At 36.0% G+C, this 21,739-nt stretch overlaps 1 protein-coding gene across 9 annotated transcripts in view; it reads right to left on the bottom strand.

Annotated features, from left to right (window-relative positions):
* RGS12 (regulator of G protein signaling 12) overlaps window positions 1-21,739 on the bottom strand; it is an 89,574-nt gene that overhangs the window by 22,222 nt on the left and 45,613 nt on the right. For all 9 annotated transcript variants that reach the window (XM_027642650.1, XM_027642651.1, XM_027642652.1 and 6 more), the window contains 10 exons: window positions 16,091-16,260; window positions 12,795-12,887; window positions 11,663-11,806; window positions 8,450-8,629; window positions 7,038-7,191; window positions 5,743-5,819; window positions 4,748-4,948; window positions 3,716-3,789; window positions 1,169-1,295; window positions 152-248 (listed from right to left, as the gene is read on the bottom strand). In XM_027642650.1, the coding sequence (XP_027498451.1) occupies window positions 152-248; window positions 1,169-1,295; window positions 3,716-3,789; window positions 4,748-4,948; window positions 5,743-5,819; window positions 7,038-7,191; window positions 8,450-8,629; window positions 11,663-11,806; window positions 12,795-12,887; window positions 16,091-16,260 (1,317 nt within the window). The remainder of the gene's footprint in view (window positions 1-151; window positions 249-1,168; window positions 1,296-3,715; window positions 3,790-4,747; window positions 4,949-5,742; window positions 5,820-7,037; window positions 7,192-8,449; window positions 8,630-11,662; window positions 11,807-12,794; window positions 12,888-16,090; window positions 16,261-21,739) is intronic.

The following is a 21,739-nucleotide window of genomic DNA, read 5'->3' as shown; positions in this document are numbered from 1 at the left end:
GCTTTTTAGTTAAAAAGAATATATGCTCCATGTGACAAATCTAAATTTAATCACATTTCTCTCACCTTCGCATCAACAGAAGAAACTCACCAGAGTCAGGGTTCATGACACTGACTTGACATCATAAATAAAAGCTTTTATACCAACTTACCTCTACCTTTTGTTGGTTCTTTTTCTTCTAGAACAACCCTCTGACCATCCAGATTAGATATAGGGACACCAAGATCAAGTGGTTCCTGCTCACCATTCTAAAGTCGGATCACAGTTTGTATATAAGAGAGAAAGCTGGTTTTAGAACAAATTTATGCAGTCTGACACTTTTGAAAGAAAATAAGCAAAACATTTTTACGTTTCAGTGTAGACTCAATATATTCTTCTTCTACTGCTCTAAAAATGTTTATTCCATTGGTATAAAACTACCTTGATTCCAATGAGTGTAACCCATTTCTTGTGAGGAGAATGGTATTTGGGGAAAAGAAGATACACGGAGAAAAAAAAAATCATCCAATTTGCAAGTGTGCACAAATACTCCAGAACCATTGCTATCTTCAGCACACCATATTTTTCAGAGGATGTTTGAGATATTTTATATTCTAAATTGGTTGTACTTTGTTAATTTTGTAATTTTATTAAATGAAGTTATCTTTATACCAACATGTTTTTCAGTTATCTTAAAAACATGGACTTGTTCAGCTAAGACAGGATACATTCTAGAAATATCACAAAACTTTACTTTCCTGGATATTCCAGCAAAATAGCATAGAGAACATGTAGCAAAGTGCTCAGTAGTAGAGAAGCTGAATCAGTCTGCCTTCACAAAAAGTTTCTGCAAGGGGAATCGAGGGAACTTTCATGATTCCCAGGATAATGGAACAAAACTTTAATCCCAATTAACTTTCCTTGGCTAATAATGGGAGTTGAGCTCTGGTAGAAATTTGGTAATTTAAGACATTGGATTTATTCTGAAGGGGAATATAAAATAGATGCAGACTAAATATTTGAGGGAACTACTATTAAGTATAATGGTTATGACTATGATGTATTTTATCTCAACATCCAGCTATACCTATTTTAATGCCTGTCAGGATAGGAATAATTTCAGGGAATATCACATTATCTTCTTCAGACAGAAAGTATTGTTGCTTGAATTACATCAAAAGATACTTACTAGTCTTGCCACAAGTTCATTAAGATTTAAACCATATTTTGCAACCACAGGCCTTAAGACCTCTGTTACTGGTTTGGTGGGTTTAGCCTTCAAACCAACTGACCGATTGATCGGAACAAGATCCAGCCTGAAACATATCAATTGTAACATTAAGTACGAAATATTCCAATAAATAAAATTTACCAAAACATATAAAACCCAACCTACAGCAAAGTTATACTAGCTAGTAACTAGCTGAAAATTCAGTAGCACAAATTTATCCTAAACTGAAGGTATAAAAAACTCTTAATTCAAATAAAAATTTTACTATTTCACTTGCCAGAGCTAAGTGAAGGCATAAGCCAACCTATTTGCATGATGATCCTCACAGCAATTAAATCATCTTTACAGAAATTACTCTGACCATTCTGGTCCAGGAGTGCTTCCAAAGTGATTCTGTGCCTGAAATACAGACCTGGATGCAAGAAAAATATTTCTCCCCAATTCCACAAGAGACTCACAACTTCTAAATCAATTACATGAGATGGGTTTGGACAAGTATTTTTATTTTTAAGCAGAGGAACGAACACAGTGGAATTCCAAATGATGCTACTTTTGGGTTCGTGCCATCATATCAGGAAAAACTGCTGTAAGAGAAACTAATACACCAAAGCTGTAAAAGAAATTCACTTGGAACGTAAAGGCCAAAGACAGTTCTCTTCAGAGTCTATTACGTCATTTTCTATCATTTCATTAAAATAGCAAAAAATAATGAAACAGAAAAAAAACTCCAAACAGCTAATTTGTTAACATCTATTCCCCTGTACAGAACTGTGCCTAGTTTCATTTTTCATTTTTTACATGCTCTTTATCTGTGCCCTGATTCCTCCATAATAGGTTTGTTTGACTACAATGGCACTATAGTATGAAAAAAAGGGCAGGCTTATTACTAACAAAACTATCAGAAGAAATGTGCACTACTTGAAGAAACGACACTTACTAGTAATTTTCTCAGTCACGATTAAATGTAAACCCCATCTTTTCTCTCACACAAATTACTTAAATACAAGATGTTTAGTCATGGTGACTTTTCCCTTCCAAACAAAACACGAATAACTGAAACTTTGTCTCTCACATTTTCTTTGAAATCAACAGCTACTGAATTAAAATAATCAATTTTAATCATCAACTAGTAATTGACACAGAAGCAGCAAACATACAGGAAACCCAGTATAGACAGATAGTATTTGTCTTGTGTCTGAAAATGTTCCAAATATTTGACTATATTTGCTTACACAGTGTCTGCCCAGAGAAAGGAATAATGTAGAACTTTATTCCTTATAGATGTAGAACTTATAATTAACACACAAATACCATATGGTACTGCCTACTTAAAGTTGCTTTTTAATTTGGAAACTCAACAAACTCACACCTAATATAAGACTGCTCAATCTCAATTTCAAAATTGAATATTCTATGCAAAGTTTATTAACCTGAAGTACCCTAAAATAGAAACTAGTCCTGCTTCCTAAAGAAAAGCAATATAAAGCCAAAATGAGGAAAGCCTAACAAAATAAACTTTATTCACTTCAAAAGTGCAATTCACTAATGTAACACAAACATTTTACTCCATTAATTTTTCCTGAAATAATTATTTCAGGAGTTTTCAGAGCACTAGTTTGGATTCATTTGGGAAAAAAATATAAACAGATTATTTTGATTAAAAGTATGCTATCAAATAATATTACATACAGTTAAATATATAATGTGTCAAATTATATTACATCCATACTAATAATTTAGCATTGACTTGCTTAAGATTCAGGGCTATAAATCTATAATCAGATTAATTTATATTTATACATTTAGTCTTACTATAATTTTCCAAGTGGGCACATAATTACAGATGTAACTGAATGGGAACATTCAGTTCAATGGGAACAATAAATATATCCATTTCACCTTAAGACTAAGAGACTGGCAGTTCAATTTCCATCCCTTTCTTGTGCTACTTCAATCTACTAAACATGTCCCTTCCTGATGTGGAAGGTCCTTCTGGGCCTGCAGATCTGTCCTATATATGCTTGTTCACAACTGCTTCAGCTTGAGCATCATAACACTATTTAAACATCCCTAAACTGGAACATTGGCACGAAAATCCCACTTGTATCCAGGACAGCAATCCAGAAAGCTCCCTCCTGCAGCACATAATACTCATCAGGTGCTGCTCCACTCAGTTTGAAACGTTCCCATGTTTCTCCCATGGATCCTTACCCTGGTTGTCCTCATGAGACTCTTTGCTTCATACTGAGACTTATTTATTTCATGTGCTTGTACAATGAATGAGAACCTTAGATCCCCTCAAGCTGGACTCTGGATTACAATCTAAGATGCTGCATTACATGGTTGACTGGATTTTTTTACTGAATTCAGACGAATTCATTTCTACATCAGCACATACTGTTTCACTGCACAGGTAACTAGAAACATACTTTAGAGCACTCACAAAAAGTAAAATGAAAAATGGGGTGGAAAATGCCAGAGGAAGGCAGTATTTTTGACTCTTACCGAAATAAAGTGCGTTTTTCTAAACGTAGGTCCCGAGACTCCAGGATACTACTGTCTTGGTGCAATACCAGTGGCTATAGAGCACATGTCAGGAATAAAAGAAGAGAAAGAAAATTAATATTTAAAATATGTAAAAAAGAACAGCTGCGTTTTTAATTTTTTTTTAAATACTCAGAAAATTATTAATATAGGTAGCATGCATTTTAGTGAATATTCATTTACAATATGGAACATGATTAAAGTGTGCTTTATTTTGGCTAGTTGTGAAACTTCCCCTGGAGTCAGCAGGTATTCAGGAACTTGGTATTTTAAAACAAGCCTAGGTTATTCAACTTAAATAAATTACATAGAATGATGCAATAGAAAATATGGCCAGCTAACAGTCTTTAAAAGATTTAAAAGAAAATGGCAATAGCTATGCACATTCATTGATTTTTTTCCTTGTAATCATCTAGACCAATTAAAAGCACACATTTTAAGGGAATAAATGCTTCACATGCACAGCTTCTCTGTGAATTGGAGACATTTCTGTTGAACTAAGCCATCACACGGACACAGCCCCATCTATATAGACTGTTGTTTTGGAAATTTTCCTCAATAGGAAAACCTGTACCTTATTTCTAGCATATTTCATCTTTGAACAACTGAATGTCACTATGGTTTTTGCTTTAATGCAGTACCACCTACTAAAACACATTTGTTTGCTTTGTGGATGCTTTCAATTAAATACAAGCTAACATTTTCCCTGGATAAACTACATGGACTAGATACCCAAATTAACTCATTATTATAAGGAAATCTTTGTCACAAGCTCTTTTTTGTTTTCTGTAATGTAGACACCATAGAAAATAACAGAACTGCAACAGTTAAAGTTTCACTAAAATTCTCCTTCAATTAACCAGCACTGACAATATAAAGCTACAGGTAGATCCAGGAGATACATACCAGTATAGAGGGAACAGAATTCCTGATTAGCAAAATTATTATGAGAATGTTCAAAAAAACCCCAAAAAACCCAGGAATATGCAATACCTTATCACCTCCAACTAAAAAAAGGTCCACTGCAGCTATGTTAATGCCATGCTTCTCACAGAGCCCAGATAGCACCTCTTTGATAGAGAATCCAGATTTAACAGCCATTTTGCTGGATGAACCATCCGGAAGGTTTACACAGCAGTATTTGGGGGATTTCTCTTTATCTGGTACAAAAGCAGGCAATCTTGAGGTTTCAGACTTTAAAGGAAAAAGAAAGAAAGGTCAGTGCCCAATGGGAAAATTAGGACCGTGTGTGTATAAACTTTTAGAGTCTGCATGAATCAAATCAAGCCAAAAAGAATACTTTCTATCATGTTTTAGAAATCTTTTCAAATACCACAAATATCAGATAAATTTAAATCCTGGGGGGAAACTTTAGGTAAAGATAACAACACTGCCCAAATCTAAATTTATTTCAAGAACAGATAAAGTTTTAGACAGCAAGTGGGTAAAAGAGTTAAAAGATTCACTGCTAAGACAAGAAATTTTTCTGCAACAGAAATAGACGTGACTTCACCATGCTTGTTTCCCTGATCAGTATTTGCAGCATAGGCAGAACTACATAGTTACTACAATCTAGTACCACAGAAATCAGCCTAATGCAACTTGCATACAGGCCAAGAAGAGGGAAAGCTTTAACATGGGGTTGTTCAGAACAGAATCTCAAAGCTCTGGTAGGTGGAAAAAGCTGTTTATAAAAAGCTCCTTAAAACAGAAACTACTTTGGAAGTTTACTGGTACCTGAATTTAAGACAGACAAGATGCAAAGCATATCTTTCTGATATAAGGACAAAATAAGAAGCAGTACATGAATACAACCTCTATTACATTTCTAATATTCTAAAATTGCTTAATATTACATCTTGTGCTCTAACTGTATCACTTAAAAACCCTTTCCCAAAGTATTATGTCAAACAAATTACTTAGAAAATTAGAAATTCACTGTTTTATCTGCTTCCCCCACTTGTTCATTAGTAAGAGCCAGCCATTACCAAGTCAAGACTAGCAGTTGATGACATGGAGCCTTGTGATTCCCGTCTGTATGACAATCCATTGGACTGAAAAGAATCTGTTTGTGGAAAGAATCAGCAATCAGTAAAGGAGTTTGTTATTTATTATAATACTGAAAACTATTTCAAATATTAGCTCCTCCTCTGGTAAAAAAAAATTATTTTTTTCATTAAAGGGAAAAAACCCACCAAATCTTTATATTGTGCACTGATGCACAGAAACCAAAACAACTTTTGGTCAAGTATTTCTTGGTTATGTAACCCTTGAATAAACCTACTGGCTTTTATATTTAAAAAAACAATTGAACTCCTTTTTAAAAAAACTGTAATTTAATTAACTAGCTTAAATAAGATTTAAATATTTAATCTCAAAAATTATTCCACCTCTTCAGCTATTTTGAAGGGAAATAAATATTTTTAAAAGTCCAAATATGGTGTTAGAAAACTAAAATACAGGACAATTACTAGTCAGTTTCAGAAGGTTAAGTCTATAGTCTTAGCAAATGTCTCTGTCTTTTCACACATGAGTATAATGAGAACACTGAAAATACGCATGTGATCAAAGATTATCTTGTGGGTCTGGGCATTTACTGAAAGCAAAAAGCACAGTAACAGTATGGACCAAATGTGGTGCTTCCGGGGAATTTGTCCATTTTTTTTAACTCAGTGGAATGATTTAATGCAAAACTTTCATTTCCTCCTTTAGAGGCCATGTACAAGTGCATTCATAAGGGAATTCTTCCTTAAACTCTCAAACACAACTAAGCAACAAAACAGCAGGGTTTTCATAACTGACTTTTACAGGCAGTAACTGTGTTCAAAAGTTACCACACAGGTATCTCTGTGGTACTGATAGAAAAGTAGGACCATGGAGATGGAGGAATTTTTAAACAGCTGTAATTATAGCATTATTTGCACGCACTGCTCCTGAACTTCTCTGTAAAGATTTGAAATTATCTTACTATAAAAATAGTAGCTTTCTGCTTGAAAAAGCAATTACCAGCACACAGAAATGCACAATGACTGATAAGCTGAGAAAAAGTCTCGTGGAAGTCAATAAAAACAAACTTAAATATTTTAATACTTTCATCTCTTTACTTGTGTATCTGCTTCCACAAAACTTGCAAAGCTACAAGCACAGTACGGCCTTCTGACTCAACAGTTTCTTTTCCCTCTGTCACTTCCAAGGATGCACCTAGATACAAACTAATCATGATGAGATTAGTCACATCTGTTGCTGAAACAACCTTGAAACAAAGCAGAATGTGAATACTCACCGTTTGGATAATCACCATTTTCTCTTCTCTTCTGTGATTTTCCCAAACTTTTACTTCTTGACCACGAGAAGAACGTTCCCCGTTTTTTCTTTTCAGTGTCCTCCTCTCCCGACTCTTCATTTAAAGATCTTCCTGACTTTGATTTACCACTTAACTATCACCAAAACACAATTAAATCATAGGTTGGATCACGGTTGTAAGTATATTGTCTAAAATAAACCTTCCCACACCTTCTTCCTAAAACAAGAGTGTGATGGTCAGGTTAGCTGTCTTCTTTACCCCACGCACAAGTGTATGTGCCAGCATCCCTCTCAGTAGTAATCAAAAAAAACCCTCCAAAAACCCCACCAGTGGAAACAAAAAGAAACACAGAGATGCAAATGTACCACTTGGTAGGGAGTACAAAACAGTAGCTGGAAACAAGGCAACGAGAGCTCCTGAAAATATTGAAGAATTCTTCCCAACTCACCAGTAATGCCTAAGGTTAATGTGGAAAGGCCATCTGCCCTTTTAAAGCACTGAATTTAATTTTGGTATTTTTCCTAGGCTAGCCTTGAACATGAACTGCATTTGAAGACAATGACAAAGTACTGTTTAACATTTACAAGTATAATAGAGTATTTATTAGTGTTAAAGAATACAAATGTCAGGAATGTTTAATATTAAACTAAACTTGCTTTTAACAAGCTAGTATTCTTGTTAGATTATTAGAATATTCCTTAAAATGTTACTTTTAAAAGGTTTCTAGTCATAAAAATACATAATGGCAGACGAGCTAATCTGTAGTGATTGACATGAAAAATGAAAAGTTAAAATTTATCCATAAAGTTATGTAACGCTAAGGTGGTATTATCTACATGAACAAAAAATAAACCCTAAATAATGTTAGGAGATCAGTCAGTAAGATTACTGGTCTAGTTTTTAAGCAACTGAATCTGTTTAACACAGAAGTATCTTAGTTCAGTAAGGGCTAAGAAATTAAAAAAACTGCCCTCTGCAAAAATGAGTCAGATTAGATTAAGACTTCTTCAAAACTTCTGATAAAATGTCTGCTCTCAGCAAAGGTTAAATTATCACATCTCAAGTCCAGTGTCCAATTAAAATAAGCTTCTGAACCGGTGCATTAAAATAACCCTTACCTTTATTTGTACACATACATTTAAATAATAACAAAGATTTTAAATTATATTCAGGAAGTCAATATCTAGAAAACTGTTTCAAAGGTAAGGACAAAAAAAAAAAAGGCATTTTCCTGAGCACATAAATATTTTGTAATTGTATTTGCCAACATCTCTAACCAAACATTTCAATTCTATTTTATATATATTTTGTATATATCTTTGATTTTCTAAAGAACTTCAAAAATATTATTTAAAAACATGGTTTTCAGATAACAACAATGCAAAGGTAACCTTTTTTGGTGTCGAGATATTGGACTTCTCTGAACTGACACTGTGTTTAGAAGTGGGGCTGCTGGGAACACGCTGAGGATCAGGAAGAGTACGTCCTTCTACTTCTGCTAAGATGCATTCTTGGTAAAGGGGGGATTTGAGAAAGCGAGTATAGCTATCAAACTTCATCAAGTTAAATATCTGAAATTAAAACACAAAGGATAATGGTTACATAAACTTAACACATCAAGCAAATTAAGCTATTTTGCAACAGTCAACTCCCACAAAAATTTAGCACATTAACCTGTAAACAGCAGTAAGTATGACTTTGTTTAAAAACCTGCTCACAAAGGGGAATCTCTTTGTCAATGAAAAATAAAATCCTTCTCTGACCACAGGCACACTGGTAAAACTAAAAAAAGGCAACTAATTTCAAAGCATATACAGTCTTCAGGCCAAGTCTCCACAAATTACTTAATACAGACAACACAATTTGAAAGAATTCTTGAGTTCTGTTGAGCTCAGTGAGTAATACTGAGGTGTATTGCCAAAACAGTGTAAAATATGGGGAAGCAATTACAAGAAATTGAAATGCATCAGAGTCAAGGACTCACAGAAGCACTACTGATATAAGATTATTGGGGGGAAAGTCGTAAGTATAGTCTGTGAACTCCAAAACACACGCAAAAACCAAAGTAACTGAAAAATACAAAATATTTCAGTTTTTTAAGAAAATGAAACTTATAAAGGTTACATTCCTCAACAGTCACAGCATTTTAAGCTGAATGAATTTTGTGCTCCCAAAAGATAACACGTGCCTATGGCAGGGTTAACACTAGTACCCTAAATTTAACACAGTTTTAGAATGAAAAACAAAGCTTTGCAGTTTCCCCAACACAGAATTTAGTCCCAAATGAATAAAATTGTTACTCCATGCTAGGTGAGAAGAATAAAGGAAAAAACTGCAAAAAATCAAGAGACACAAAAAAAGTTACTTCAGAGATGCAGTCTGCAGATTAAATATACTTAATACAGCAAAAAAAATTACAGTCTTTTGACTTTGCTGTACAGAGTGATGAGAGTATAACTAGTTCACCTTGAGCTGATTATCATCTGCCCTACTATGCTTCTAGCCCACACTACATCCATGATTTCCTATATTTAGCATTATTATCATATTGGTTTACATATCTAATGACTTCTGCTTATTTGGAAAAGGTTAGCAGGTACTTGTTCTTACAAATGAGAAAGAAAAATGTATCTTATAAAAGCATAATTTGAAATTTACACATAAACAAGAGTACAAAAACTTACATCCATTTCTACAACTCTACTTTAAGTACATGATTTTTTATTCTTATTTTAGTATCTTCAAGTGACCTACACTGTCTTGCATCTGGAAACACTCAACATGATTGTACTTATTCAATTTATAACAAAATAAATCCTAACTAGGTATTTGGCTGCATCCACACTGTCATTACAACACTTTTAACAACAAGATAATGGCAAATTTGTCAGGACATGGACAGAAAGCAACTTCCAGGAGCATTCCCAACAGGCAAAGTTTAGAGAGAATGGCCTGAGCAGCGCTTTCCAAAGCACTTTCCCACACACTTCTGCAACTCCACTGCAGCCTTGCAGCAACATTTCCTATTCCCCAGCATCACATAACACTCATCCAGTGACTGCCACAGAGCAGCACTCTTGCACTCTCTGGTCAGTGTCGAAATCTAAAAAAATCTAGTGAAAGACCACAAATGCAGAGCTTTCGCTTTATTAAGATCATGTCTCCACCATGAGCTGAACTTTCAAAGTCTGTGGGTGTGTTGCAGTAACTACACAACCTACAGCCCTGTGTTCTCAGGGTCATGCCACCCACCAAGACCACAAACTGACCTACTGCAGAAACACCACTTGGTGAAACCAAGATATTAAGAGCCATCAAGGCAGTTGATCACCCACCACTGACCTCAGCCAGGCAACACAACATTAGTACCTCAGCCAGCACAACTAGCTCCAAGGCCACTTGCTTGGGCAGAAGTAACTCTCATTCTGCTTCACCTAATTTTCCAGTGGGAGGAACAGTTCTGACTCAGCCATTGACAACTTGAGATAAGCAGGTCTGGTCCAGACAGGTCATGTGGCTGGGACTGAACCCATGGCAGGACTTCACATGAGCATTTTCTCCCACCTTATGAGCCCTCCAATCTAAGGATACAGCATTTGCAAAGGAAGAAAACCTGCATCGGCCCTGCCACCCGACTCATAAGAACACCATGTACTCCACCAAACAAATGGGAGAGGATGAGGAGGAATTCAGGCATGGTCTCCGCAACACCAAGATGAGGAATGCATGAAGTAATATCTGGGAAGATGGTGACTGGTAATTCCCACAGAAGCCTCAGGCCCTGGTAGGTGTATAGGGGGTAACTGTAACACTGAGCTTCCAGACCAGCAGACTCACCTCTCTATCTCCACTTTGCACATGAAGGATGATAATACAACCAGCTGCTCAGCTTGTCCCCAAAAACATGCAGTCTGTGTGCTGACTAAGATTGTGATCTGCTTCATTAAGGCTACAGCCTTGATTTAACAACATGATCTCAAAATTACTTCTACTAATAAACTGTTAGGGTGGAAGAGTAACCAAACTGATTACTTAGGAGCAAAAAATAAGAAACTTAAGATTCTACAGGAAATGGAAAGTGTATTCTGTTGTTATATAACTGTTCTGAACACCAATAATTATTTAAAACACATCCACTTCAGAGGTCTTCAGACATCAACAGTTTTAAAAAGATGTTTGCCTGACAGTACCCTTAAAGCACAAGAGCTCCTTTAATACAACTGACATTTTACAAACTACTTTAACCAAAATTAGACACTATTTGTGTACTCAACTCTCCACTAAAAAAAAAGAATAAGCAACCATATGCAAATACCATATGCAATGGTGTCGCAGCACATGGAATTATTTACTTGCATGAAACCTTCTTTTCAATAATAGTACTTGTCAGATTATTTTTTAGTTAATGACAATTTTCTACATATAACAGAAAAACAGTCAAGCAGCCTTCCATCATATAGCCTTTTTCTATTCTGCTAGCAGAATCTATGTGATTTTGATCTCAATGTCTTTTTATACATAGTAAAGCATGTGAAACTATTTTTATAGATTGTAAAGGAAAAGATAATTGACAAATATAGAGCACTGATGTTTACTGTGGTTACCTGAAGCTGCTGTTCCTTGAACATATCCGGATGTGGAGAATTGAGAATATCATCTGCCAGCTGTGCCTGGCTATCAATATTAACTGGGGTTGTAGCTTTGCTACACAAGAACTTACTGAAGATCTCTCGAGCTCTGTAAGAAAGCTACAGAAAAGAAATGCTAAATGTATTTTGACTTTAAAACCATATTTTGACTTTAAAACCATATTTTTAGCTAGGTATTTTTTACACTGATATATTCCACTCAAAAATATATAGCCATTCCTGTTTCCTTTATGTATATATATTTTTCATATGTCAGCTTTTGTTAGTTTTAGGCACATAAATAGGGTTTTTCCTTTAAAATTACAAATAATTACAATATTTCTTAAGCAGTAAAAATTGTCATCAAAATAAAAATTAAAATAATCAAGCTGTGAAAATAATAAAAGTGAAGCACAGCAAATGGTTTTTTACAAAGGAGAATAGTTTTTTAGATTTTAGACCTTTTACATAACAGTTACTATTTAAATAAATTCTCTATGATTCAATTTCTAGAAGTTAAAAAAGGTAAGTATATAATTTTTAACTTGTTTACTTTGAAACACCCACATCATGGAAATAATTAAAAACACATCAAACTGAGCTCAGATTTGGCTGTGGTGTAGACAGAAGGGTTGCCAGCTTGTACAAAATTCAAAGTTCACCTAAACTGCCTGACCAATGCCAGACTACCTTAAAAGGAGGAGATGGAAATTCTCATAATTTGTGAACAAACATGACTATGTTTAGAGCAGCAGACAATCTAAGTTAGTTATAAACACATTATCTTGGTTGGTGGAGGCAGTCAAGCTAAAAGAGTGTAAGAGGCCTTTCCTTGACGTGTTAAATTAACTTGCTCTGCACTCCCATGCTCTGGGCTACCAAAGCTGGCCATTTCCAACATCCAGGATACTTTACCTCATTTTTACAGAGCTACCTCTGCACTTTGCTGCAGTTTAAATATACCCAACATCTTAAATGTAGGTCAGCCAACCCTATTTTAGTGATGTCACGTACAGACCAAGCACAGCTCCAATAATTTCAATAATCTTGCAGGAGTAACAATTTTTGAAGAGACAACACAATGTACTGAAATACAACATTGATTTACCTCTTTTTTATCATGTGCAGGTACATGGTTAAAATATTCACAAGCCTGCCAAAATAAAATATTTTCTTCACTAAATTCTTTCCGGAGAAATTCCTAGGGAAAAAAATAAACAAATAAATAAATGTCTCAAAGAAAAGTTACTTGCCAATTCAAACAACTTATTTATAATGCTTGGTACATTTGCACAATGGTAACTTTTCAATCAGTCTCACAATCCAGTTCTCTTCTAAAGTAAAAATCAAGGCATGTCCAACACATACCTAGTGCTTCTCCTCTCTCTCATTTCTTTTTAAGCATGTATAACTGAGAAGAATCCATCAAGTTACAATCAAACCATTTGCTGGTACAAAGACGAAGTTTGAAATGTCATGTGAAGTAGCGTAAAACTACTGAATAAACTTTTAGTACAAATTTAAATAACTTATAAACTACATTAAAAAATTACACTGGAAACTGTCTTTAATTGCAGTTCTACTGATATAACAGAGGAGATGTTTATCAAGAAGTGCCCATAATTCTGTATTCATTACAGTGTCTTTCTGCATCACATGGCAACTACACAACAATCTTTTACCACTGCTTGCTAATGTGGTTACATGGGTTCTCCCTAGAAAATACTTATTTAGAGGAAAAAAATAAATAAATCTCCCATACAACAAACAATAATCACAACTTTTATGTCATAGCATCCTAAAGTCCAAATGAAGACTGGTACTGATTCAGCTGGAAACCCGTACGACCACAAACTGTCCCATATTCAAATCTGTATTTTCTCTCAGCATCTTAAAATGAAAGCATTTAAATCATCTGGGAGGAAAAAGTTATAGCAAAATTAACTTCATCCTCTAAAAAGTTATCTAGGCACCTACATAATTGGAACCACGCTTGTTTATACTTTAGAGCTTTAAGGTATCCATGGTTAATTGGAAATCTTATTCTAAGTCAGCCACAAGCCAGAGCCTTCAATCAACTTACATTGGTATCACTGAAGCTTCCTTATCATACAAGGTAGCCTCAGAAAGCAAGGTAAGAACAATCTCCACAGAAAAAACCATAAAACTTAAGTTTATTTGTGCTTTTCAGATTTACGCAGACTTTAGGGAGTCCAACTGCAAGAAAGCAATTGAGATAAAAATACAGGGAATCTAAATCTCCTAGCAAACTCTCTTTAAATTAAAAGTTCTTCAGATACATAACCTGTGACACCAAACATATAAAAGACAATTATATACATATAGAAGAGAATAGTATAAACGTATAAAAGAGAACAGTCAGGAGACATTTCTGCATTTTACATGTAATTACATACTAAAAGAGAATCAAATTACTGAGCAGGAAGTGGAACACAACTGCCTACTTCCCCACTCAGCACATTCACTAGGAATCTACAGTCCATCTCCCACTTGCTTGCTTTGTGGCCACATGATTTGGGCACAGCTGCCTGGTGAACACTTCGGCTTCACCAGGAAGACCAAGCGGTGCCCCAGTTGGAACATGAGGCAGCCCAGCAGTTGCCACACATGGCTGGGAAGCTGGAGGTGCTGGTTTGAACCCCTTGAGGAGGGAACCTGCAAACAGGTCCCTCACTTCCTGGCTGACTGCTCTGATCAGCAGGCTATTATGCAAAGTGTGAGTATATGCAAAACATGCAAAATCTCTCCTTCTTAAGAGAGCAATTCCTGCTCTGTGACAAAGCTGTCCTCAGGAAAGGCAGATGCATGCTGGATCCTAAACACACCAAGATGCTTACTGGGTAACCTTGAATTAAATGCTGATGCTTCAGTGTTCTTGAATATTGGCAGAATCTGTAATTCCGTAGTGTTATGACAATGAGGTTGCAAATATACCTAAGCAATGGCTCTGGACATCTCCTGGGCCTCAAGAAAATGGTGGTGCACCCAACAAATTTTAACATTCCCTAATTGTTCTTTAAATTGGGTATTTCTTTAACACACACAGTTTTGCAGCGTTTAAAAAAATAAGTTCTAACTAGAATAAAATGGGGGGGGGGAGGAAAACTTCCAAAGCTTCTGAGGTTGCTTTTTGGTGAAATGAAATGTATCTTTCACCTTTTAATCTGAATATTTATTAAAATGTCATAAGCTACTTTCTGCGTTTTTAATATGTTTTGAACATCTGCAGTAGTGAAAGACTGATGCAGCAATTTCCTAAGTGTACATAAGTTTAGTGATGGCTTACAAGTCATTAGAAAAGTCAACTAAACTTACAGTAGCATCCCCACAAATCACATCATTTTCCAGGTGGACTCTAACATCAGATCAGAATTGTAATTTTTCTTCCAGTCTGACAAGAAATCTCAGTATCTAAGCAGAAATGCTGATAACTCTAAGGCTACTCTGCTAAACCAGGGAACACAATATACAGGGTATATTATTTTGCTTTCATTTTCTCTGTTTCCTCAAACAGATGTTCATTGTTAATGCGGGTTTTGGGTCCCCACACCAGTTCACACGCAAGTCTGCTTATTAACCATTTTGGTATCTCAGTACTTTTGTATCAAGTAAGGAAATCTTTCAGAGTTACTGCAGATTCCAATAATCTACCATAAGTTTCTTCATATTGTCTTTTGTGAAAATTATTTGGGCAGCACGAACTGTCCCTTGTGTAACATATTCAGAATCAGTAACATACTCTCAGTGCAACAAAAGTGTATACACTCAATTTCCGTGCATGTAAAATAGAGATGATGCTATTTACAAGTTATAAATGTGCTGTGAAGCAGCTAATTTATGCTTTGCAAATACTCAACACTATTCCTGTAAGGTATAGCTTTATCAAGTGTTCTTAGGAACCATAATTACTTCCAAAAAGTATTTCTAAAAGCCTTTTGCAGGAAAATAAGCCACTATATCACTGAAAAAATCTTCTACATGGCTTTCAATATTTCAGTAGATAAATGTAAATAGACTACCCATTCTTAGGAAACTACTGAAACTACTTCCTTCTTCTTGTGCAAAGGCTACAGATACAAAAATAACATTTTACAAAATGGGGAAGTTTTCTAAAAGTTCACAGACAAAACAAAGTATAGCTTCCATATGAAACCTTTGCTATGCAGAAACGTATGGCAATATGTGTATTACTGGGAACTCTTACTCAACTGTGAACCCATTTAAACTTAGAAAGGTGCTCAGATAACAACTGAGCATGAATGAACTCCGGTCTCTTTTCCTCTGTAAGGATAGTGTCAAGAAAGAAAGAAAAAAGAATATGGTAAAATTACTGCAGCAGTATCACCTGTTTTGAAAGGCCTGTTATCATCTCTCACAACTCACCGAAAAATATTTAACACCAATAGGATCCTGAAGAAGACGCTCAAATGAAACAGCCCAACTTGCAACTCTTCTTTCTCGAAGTCTTCGACAGCTCTGTACACTGGGAAGACTGGCATTGCTACTGAGGCTGTTCTCACTGATGCAGTCTTTTAAATCAGTGCTATTCAGCTCTGTTAATAAAAGAAATTAACAAATCTGTCAATAAAGTGCTATTCACTTTTACTCTTCAACACTGTTTACTTGATTTATCACACCTCCTGCTCAAGCTCACAGTAGCGCAGACTTCAAAATATCCCTCTCCATTTTTGCATAGAAAAAATAACCACAAACATCTCTCAAGTTTCATCTGCTTAACTGCAAAGAAAATTAAATTAGTATCTTAAAAGCAGTCCCCTGCCAGAAGCAGAAAAGGCAGATACAAAATAAAATACCTCCACGAAATAAAATACGTTGGGCAAATTTTCCTGCTTACATTCCTCACCCCGTGGACTGCACTCCTTCATAAGATTATTCAATGAAGGTAGACCTTCAAGAACCTACCATTCACCAGAATGGCAAAAATCTATTTGGTGATAGGAGATAACAAAATTTCATATACACTTAGATCAGTAGAGACAGGGAATCTGTGAAATTTTACGTGGAAATAAAAGATGCCTGTTAAATACTGAAAATTTAGGAAAGGATTTGATTGAGTAAAAGAACACTAAAGAAAATGAGCTAGTAATGGATGCCTTCCTCACCCACAGCAGGTAGAGGTATCAAACCACAGATTCTCAATTTATTATGGTTTCTAATAAAAACAGGGATCTCTTAGTCCCTTCCAGACTCCAGCCAACATACTGGAATAATCTAGGGACCCCAAGATGAGAAATGACCAGATTCTTTAGATCTTGAAAAAACAGAAGTGCTCTTTGTATTCTGAAAAACAAATTAACAAGAAACCATAAAGAATTCAGGAAAACCCAACCCTGTGTAGCAGCCTAACTAATAATTCAAGTATTACCCCAGACCATCTTTGTCACATATCAGTAAACAGAACACACAAAATCTTAAAGTGACCATTTATTCACAGAAGTGGAAAAGTAAAAGAAATGGCTGCTCTAAGTAAGAGAGGGAACTGCTTACAACAGGGTCCTATTCACAAATTTGTCCTGAGGTCTCCTTTTCTTTTACAAATATTTGAAAGCACTTTGCATTTCTAAACTTTATGTTACAAAACACTACTGTTCCTCCCTGGAACTATGAACTTTGAAAAAAAGCACTACTAAACAACAGCTACAAGCATAGGAAAAAGTTATAAAGATAGTCATAAAGATAAGAAAAATTTTTTAAAAAAAATTCTAAAACTTCATTTTAAATATGTTCTGTAGCTCAGAAATATTCACTAAGACATAACAGTTAATTACTGCGAGTTTCTGTATGCAAAGCTATTTTTCAAGACAAAAAAAATCAAATAAGACAAAGATACAGAATTAGATTACAGAAGAATGAAATGTAACTTTATATTTTCAACGAGGATAATATTTAAGGGCAATAGCAACACGTCGTATATAAACATTTTTCTTTGCCTAATCACCATATTAATCAAAGCTAATTACAAATACTCAGTAAATAATGCCAAATTTTCTTACAGAAATATTTATTCACTTTTTCCTTTAAGGCATATGAAAGAGCATAACCAAGTCAGCTGTTAGCTTCATTAGAGAATAGCTGTCACCACAGTGAAACTATTGTGAAAGAAGCTAACGTGAATCTGAAGAGAATGATATCTAAATTTATTATCTGAAGTATTTTGCTTTAACTCTGCAGGTGGATATGTTTTATTTTACAGTCCAGGATATAAACAGACACCCACTCCTTGATAGATCTGGAACAGTTTCAGATACTGCCTCACTCCTGGAGGGTTCAATCCCCAGTGTTCTCCAGTGACGAATGACGAAAATTTCCTTGTTCCTTTCAGGCAAAGTCAGAAAGGTAAACTCATCCCACATCCCAAACCCTTGAAACCTACTTGGCTGATGGAGGGAAATTAGGGAGCGGCCACACAAAGTGCTCAGCTCTCCACCAAGGAGTCACAGCGCCTTAGGACTGGGGAGGGACTGTGAAGAGGCAGCAGAGCAGCCATCAGCCGGTCAGCCTCACTCACCTTCCTCCCAGTGGCAGCCGTTCCATTTCCCCATGGCAGCAGGGAGACCGAACTGCAATTACAACCTCTGCGTGTTTACACCAGGGGGTAACTGCTAACCACCTTTAATTGCTACCAGCTGCTCACTCTCTCCAGCTCCTCAGTTACACTCGCTCTAAACTGCGCTGGACTCTCCTCCCTCTGATATGCTGCCGACTCCAGAGGTCCCACGAACACAAATGAACCGAAATAAGACTGTATTTCCAACAACCGTGGAGCTACTAGCACAGGTCCTCCAAAGTGTTAACACAGCATTAAAGGATTACGCATTCCCAGTAAACTGTCTCTGTTCTGGTGGATTTTATTTAGCTAATTCAGACCTTTTTCAGAAAGTACTGTTTGAATTTGAACCTGACATTGCTTTGGTTTCCCTTAAAGCAAAAATGCAGTCAGTTTGCTTTTAAAATCTCTACAGCTTTCTGCTGGGGTACCTGTCAACCTGAAAACAATGCAGAACAAGGCTGTTTCCCAGAAAAGGCTTGGTTGTTGTAGTTTGTTTCACCACACAAGATAAACAGTTGCAATTAAAACAGTTACAGCCTAGTGCAGATATACCATTAAGAACTGGAGAAAAAGAAAGATGGAAAGAAAAAAATCTCCCTGACTAACACTAGTAAACAAAGTATCCAAATCACGAGTAAATCAAGACTGTATAAACCATAACTCCTGCTCCACTCCTCTTGCAGAGAAATGTTTCCAATGTAAGACTGCAGCATCAGGTTTCCTGACTCACAGTTCATGTATTCCTAGGTACACATAGCCCACCTTGGAAAGCAGGAATGGAGAAGCTTTCCAGTCGAGTCACATATTTTGTCTAACGAGCACTCTGTGATGATCATCAGAGGAAACACAGAGCCCTGATTCCCACCCTCAAACGTTCTAATCACAAGGCTGTCGTGCGAAGTGGACTCCTCTTCCTCCTCGTAAAGTATTTAAAAAAAGACAGCGAGCTATTGGGAATCTCAGGATACCAGAGAAGTTTAATGTGAAAAACCCCAATTCTGCATGGACAGCACGGACAATAGCAGTGCTGTGAAATTTCCAAATGCCTGCCTTCCTTTGTCCTTACTGTCAGAAGCACCAACTCATCTTGTTTTACCTGTGAAAGAGGCTCCTTGCTCAAGCATCCCAAATCCCAGGGACCTAACTTTATTTTTGTTCTGTTTGAAATCAACCATACCTAATGAAGAAAAACTACTTTTGGTGCAAACTCATCCAGTTTCATTTATTACCTTTTTCAAATACAGAATTAACACAGAAAGCTATCTAAAAAATCCTCAAAACCCAGTATTTTACACCTTTTGCGTTTATACATTCTGTGCAAGGTCTTGGTTTTATATTTTACAAAAACAGCATTATGTAAGAAAATGCAGGCACTTAACTAATCTTGAAAGTAGTCAGGATAAGATGGCTTCAAAAGTTTTGATTTAAATAATATAAAGCCATAAGCCTGAATACAATTCACAAAGGGCATTTTTGTATGCACTTTTATGTATTTTGTATATATTTTTCAACCTACAAATACTAATTATTGTGAGAAGCTAAACATATTCCCTGTAATCATCAGAACACGTACATTCACATAATTAAGATATTCTAGTTAATGACTAAATACATTACCTGGGTAAAGCTGATAAGAACCACTGTGGTGCCACTTAATCAAATACTTCAAGCCCTTCACTGAAAGCCATCCTTCTGAATCCATACCAAGTTCAGCTGCAATGTCCCGGAACCCATTGGGTGTAGATTAGCCTTACTGTACAGCACATTGTTCCTCTGAAATTTTGGGATGAGGGAAGCTAGAGCACTTCCCCCCAGCAATTCCTGGGAGCCTCTAACACCATTCTAAACAAATTGATTCTTTACCCTCATGGCTTCAAGCAGGGGAAAGCAATAGTATGCTTACCACAAAGCATTATAAAATGCTACATAAATAATTTAAAGAAAAGACCTTTTGCCACTGCTGCTAAAGGAACTTGAATTATTTATGTTACAGTGGAACACAGCTACAGTAAGCATGCACCGCCAGCGGAACTGACAAATAAGTCATATACCTGTTGGGGAAATAATCCATCTGTATTTAGAGTGTAAAAAGCATAAAACAGGGGTTTGTTTCATTTTGTACTTCGTTGTGAATTTTTTGCTCTACCTTCTTTAGTTACTTTTTAAAATAGAGTTTTAAATTATTTATTCTTGTAAACATCAGATGCCTTTCAAAAAGGTGTTTAAGAACACTTTTCCTTATGGAAATTCTTTCCAAGCGATGAACACTAAAAGGCAAAGTCAGCTGAAACTACAGCAAAGTAGTATCTTGGGGAAAAAATGTGCATTAGTATCTGTTATGCTGCAATATTTGGAAGTAACAGACTTTAGTTTTGAGGAACTGATCTCAGCAGGGAATAGCAGGTAAGAACTAAGACATTCTCATTAGCTCAGATACCTCACCCCCTCTGTCTGGGTGATGAAGTACTTCTGTTATATGTCCTTTGACCTTAAGGTTTTCCCTTTGTAAAGTGCCATCCAGGTATAAATAGCAAAGTCACACATTAGCTGGGGACTGTTGATCATCCCTGTGATGATTCAGATGGCACAGCGCTCAAAACATCAGCCGCAGCCTGCGTGCTGTGTACACACTCACTGTTCCTACAGTCAGCGGGAAAGGACAGTTTCTGAGATGGGAAGTAAGAGAAACCTGCTAATTACAGGTCATTGTAGAAACATAAAATGGTTTCTGCTATTCCTAGAGCATAGGTGCTGCAGATTAGATGATCTATAGCAGTGATCTTGCATCTAAGCAGTATTAAAGTTTGCATTCCAATTGTCTGCAATTCATTAAGCAAATCAATTATAGTTAAGAGTTGCTACTGGTCACCACCTCTGGAAACAACACTAATTTAAGTACCACCTACACGTTACCTATCCTGCAAAGCCCAGGTGCATAGTTTTGGCTGGTAAGAACATCCCAGCCTTGCACAAGCTGAGAACCATGTAAAATAAACAAAACAAGGGGTAGATGGTTTCCAGTGCCTGGCTCTAATGTAATAAAAGCCATATGACATGAGGCTTCACTGACCTAGGAAAGAAAATGTACAGAGAGCTGTTGTGCCTCCTATTACACTGAAGGGATGTATATAAACACATAATAATTACTTTTTACACACGAATTTCCTTCCCAGACTAAAGCTTAACAACAGTATTTATAGTATCTAGTTGTATGTAAAACACTAATATTAATTAGTAATATAATGCAGAAAAGAAGGCTCTGGAGAGACCAAAGACCAGCCATCCAACACCTAAAGGGGGCTACAAGAGAGCTGCAAAGGGACTTTTGACAACGTAATGGAGTGACAAAAGGAAAAGGGTAGATTTAGATTAGATATAAGAAATTTTTAACTGTGATAGTGGTGAGACGGTGGCACAGGTTGCCCAGAGAAATTGTGGATGTCCCTTCCATGGAAGTGTCA

This window comes from Corapipo altera, unplaced genomic scaffold, assembly GCF_003945725.1.
Source record: "Corapipo altera isolate COAL_440 unplaced genomic scaffold, ASM394572v1 22, whole genome shotgun sequence".
Classification (NCBI taxonomy): Eukaryota; Metazoa; Chordata; class Aves; order Passeriformes; family Pipridae; genus Corapipo; species Corapipo altera.
Note: the sequence above shows the minus strand (reverse complement) of the source record. Positions and strands in the feature narration are given on the sequence as shown.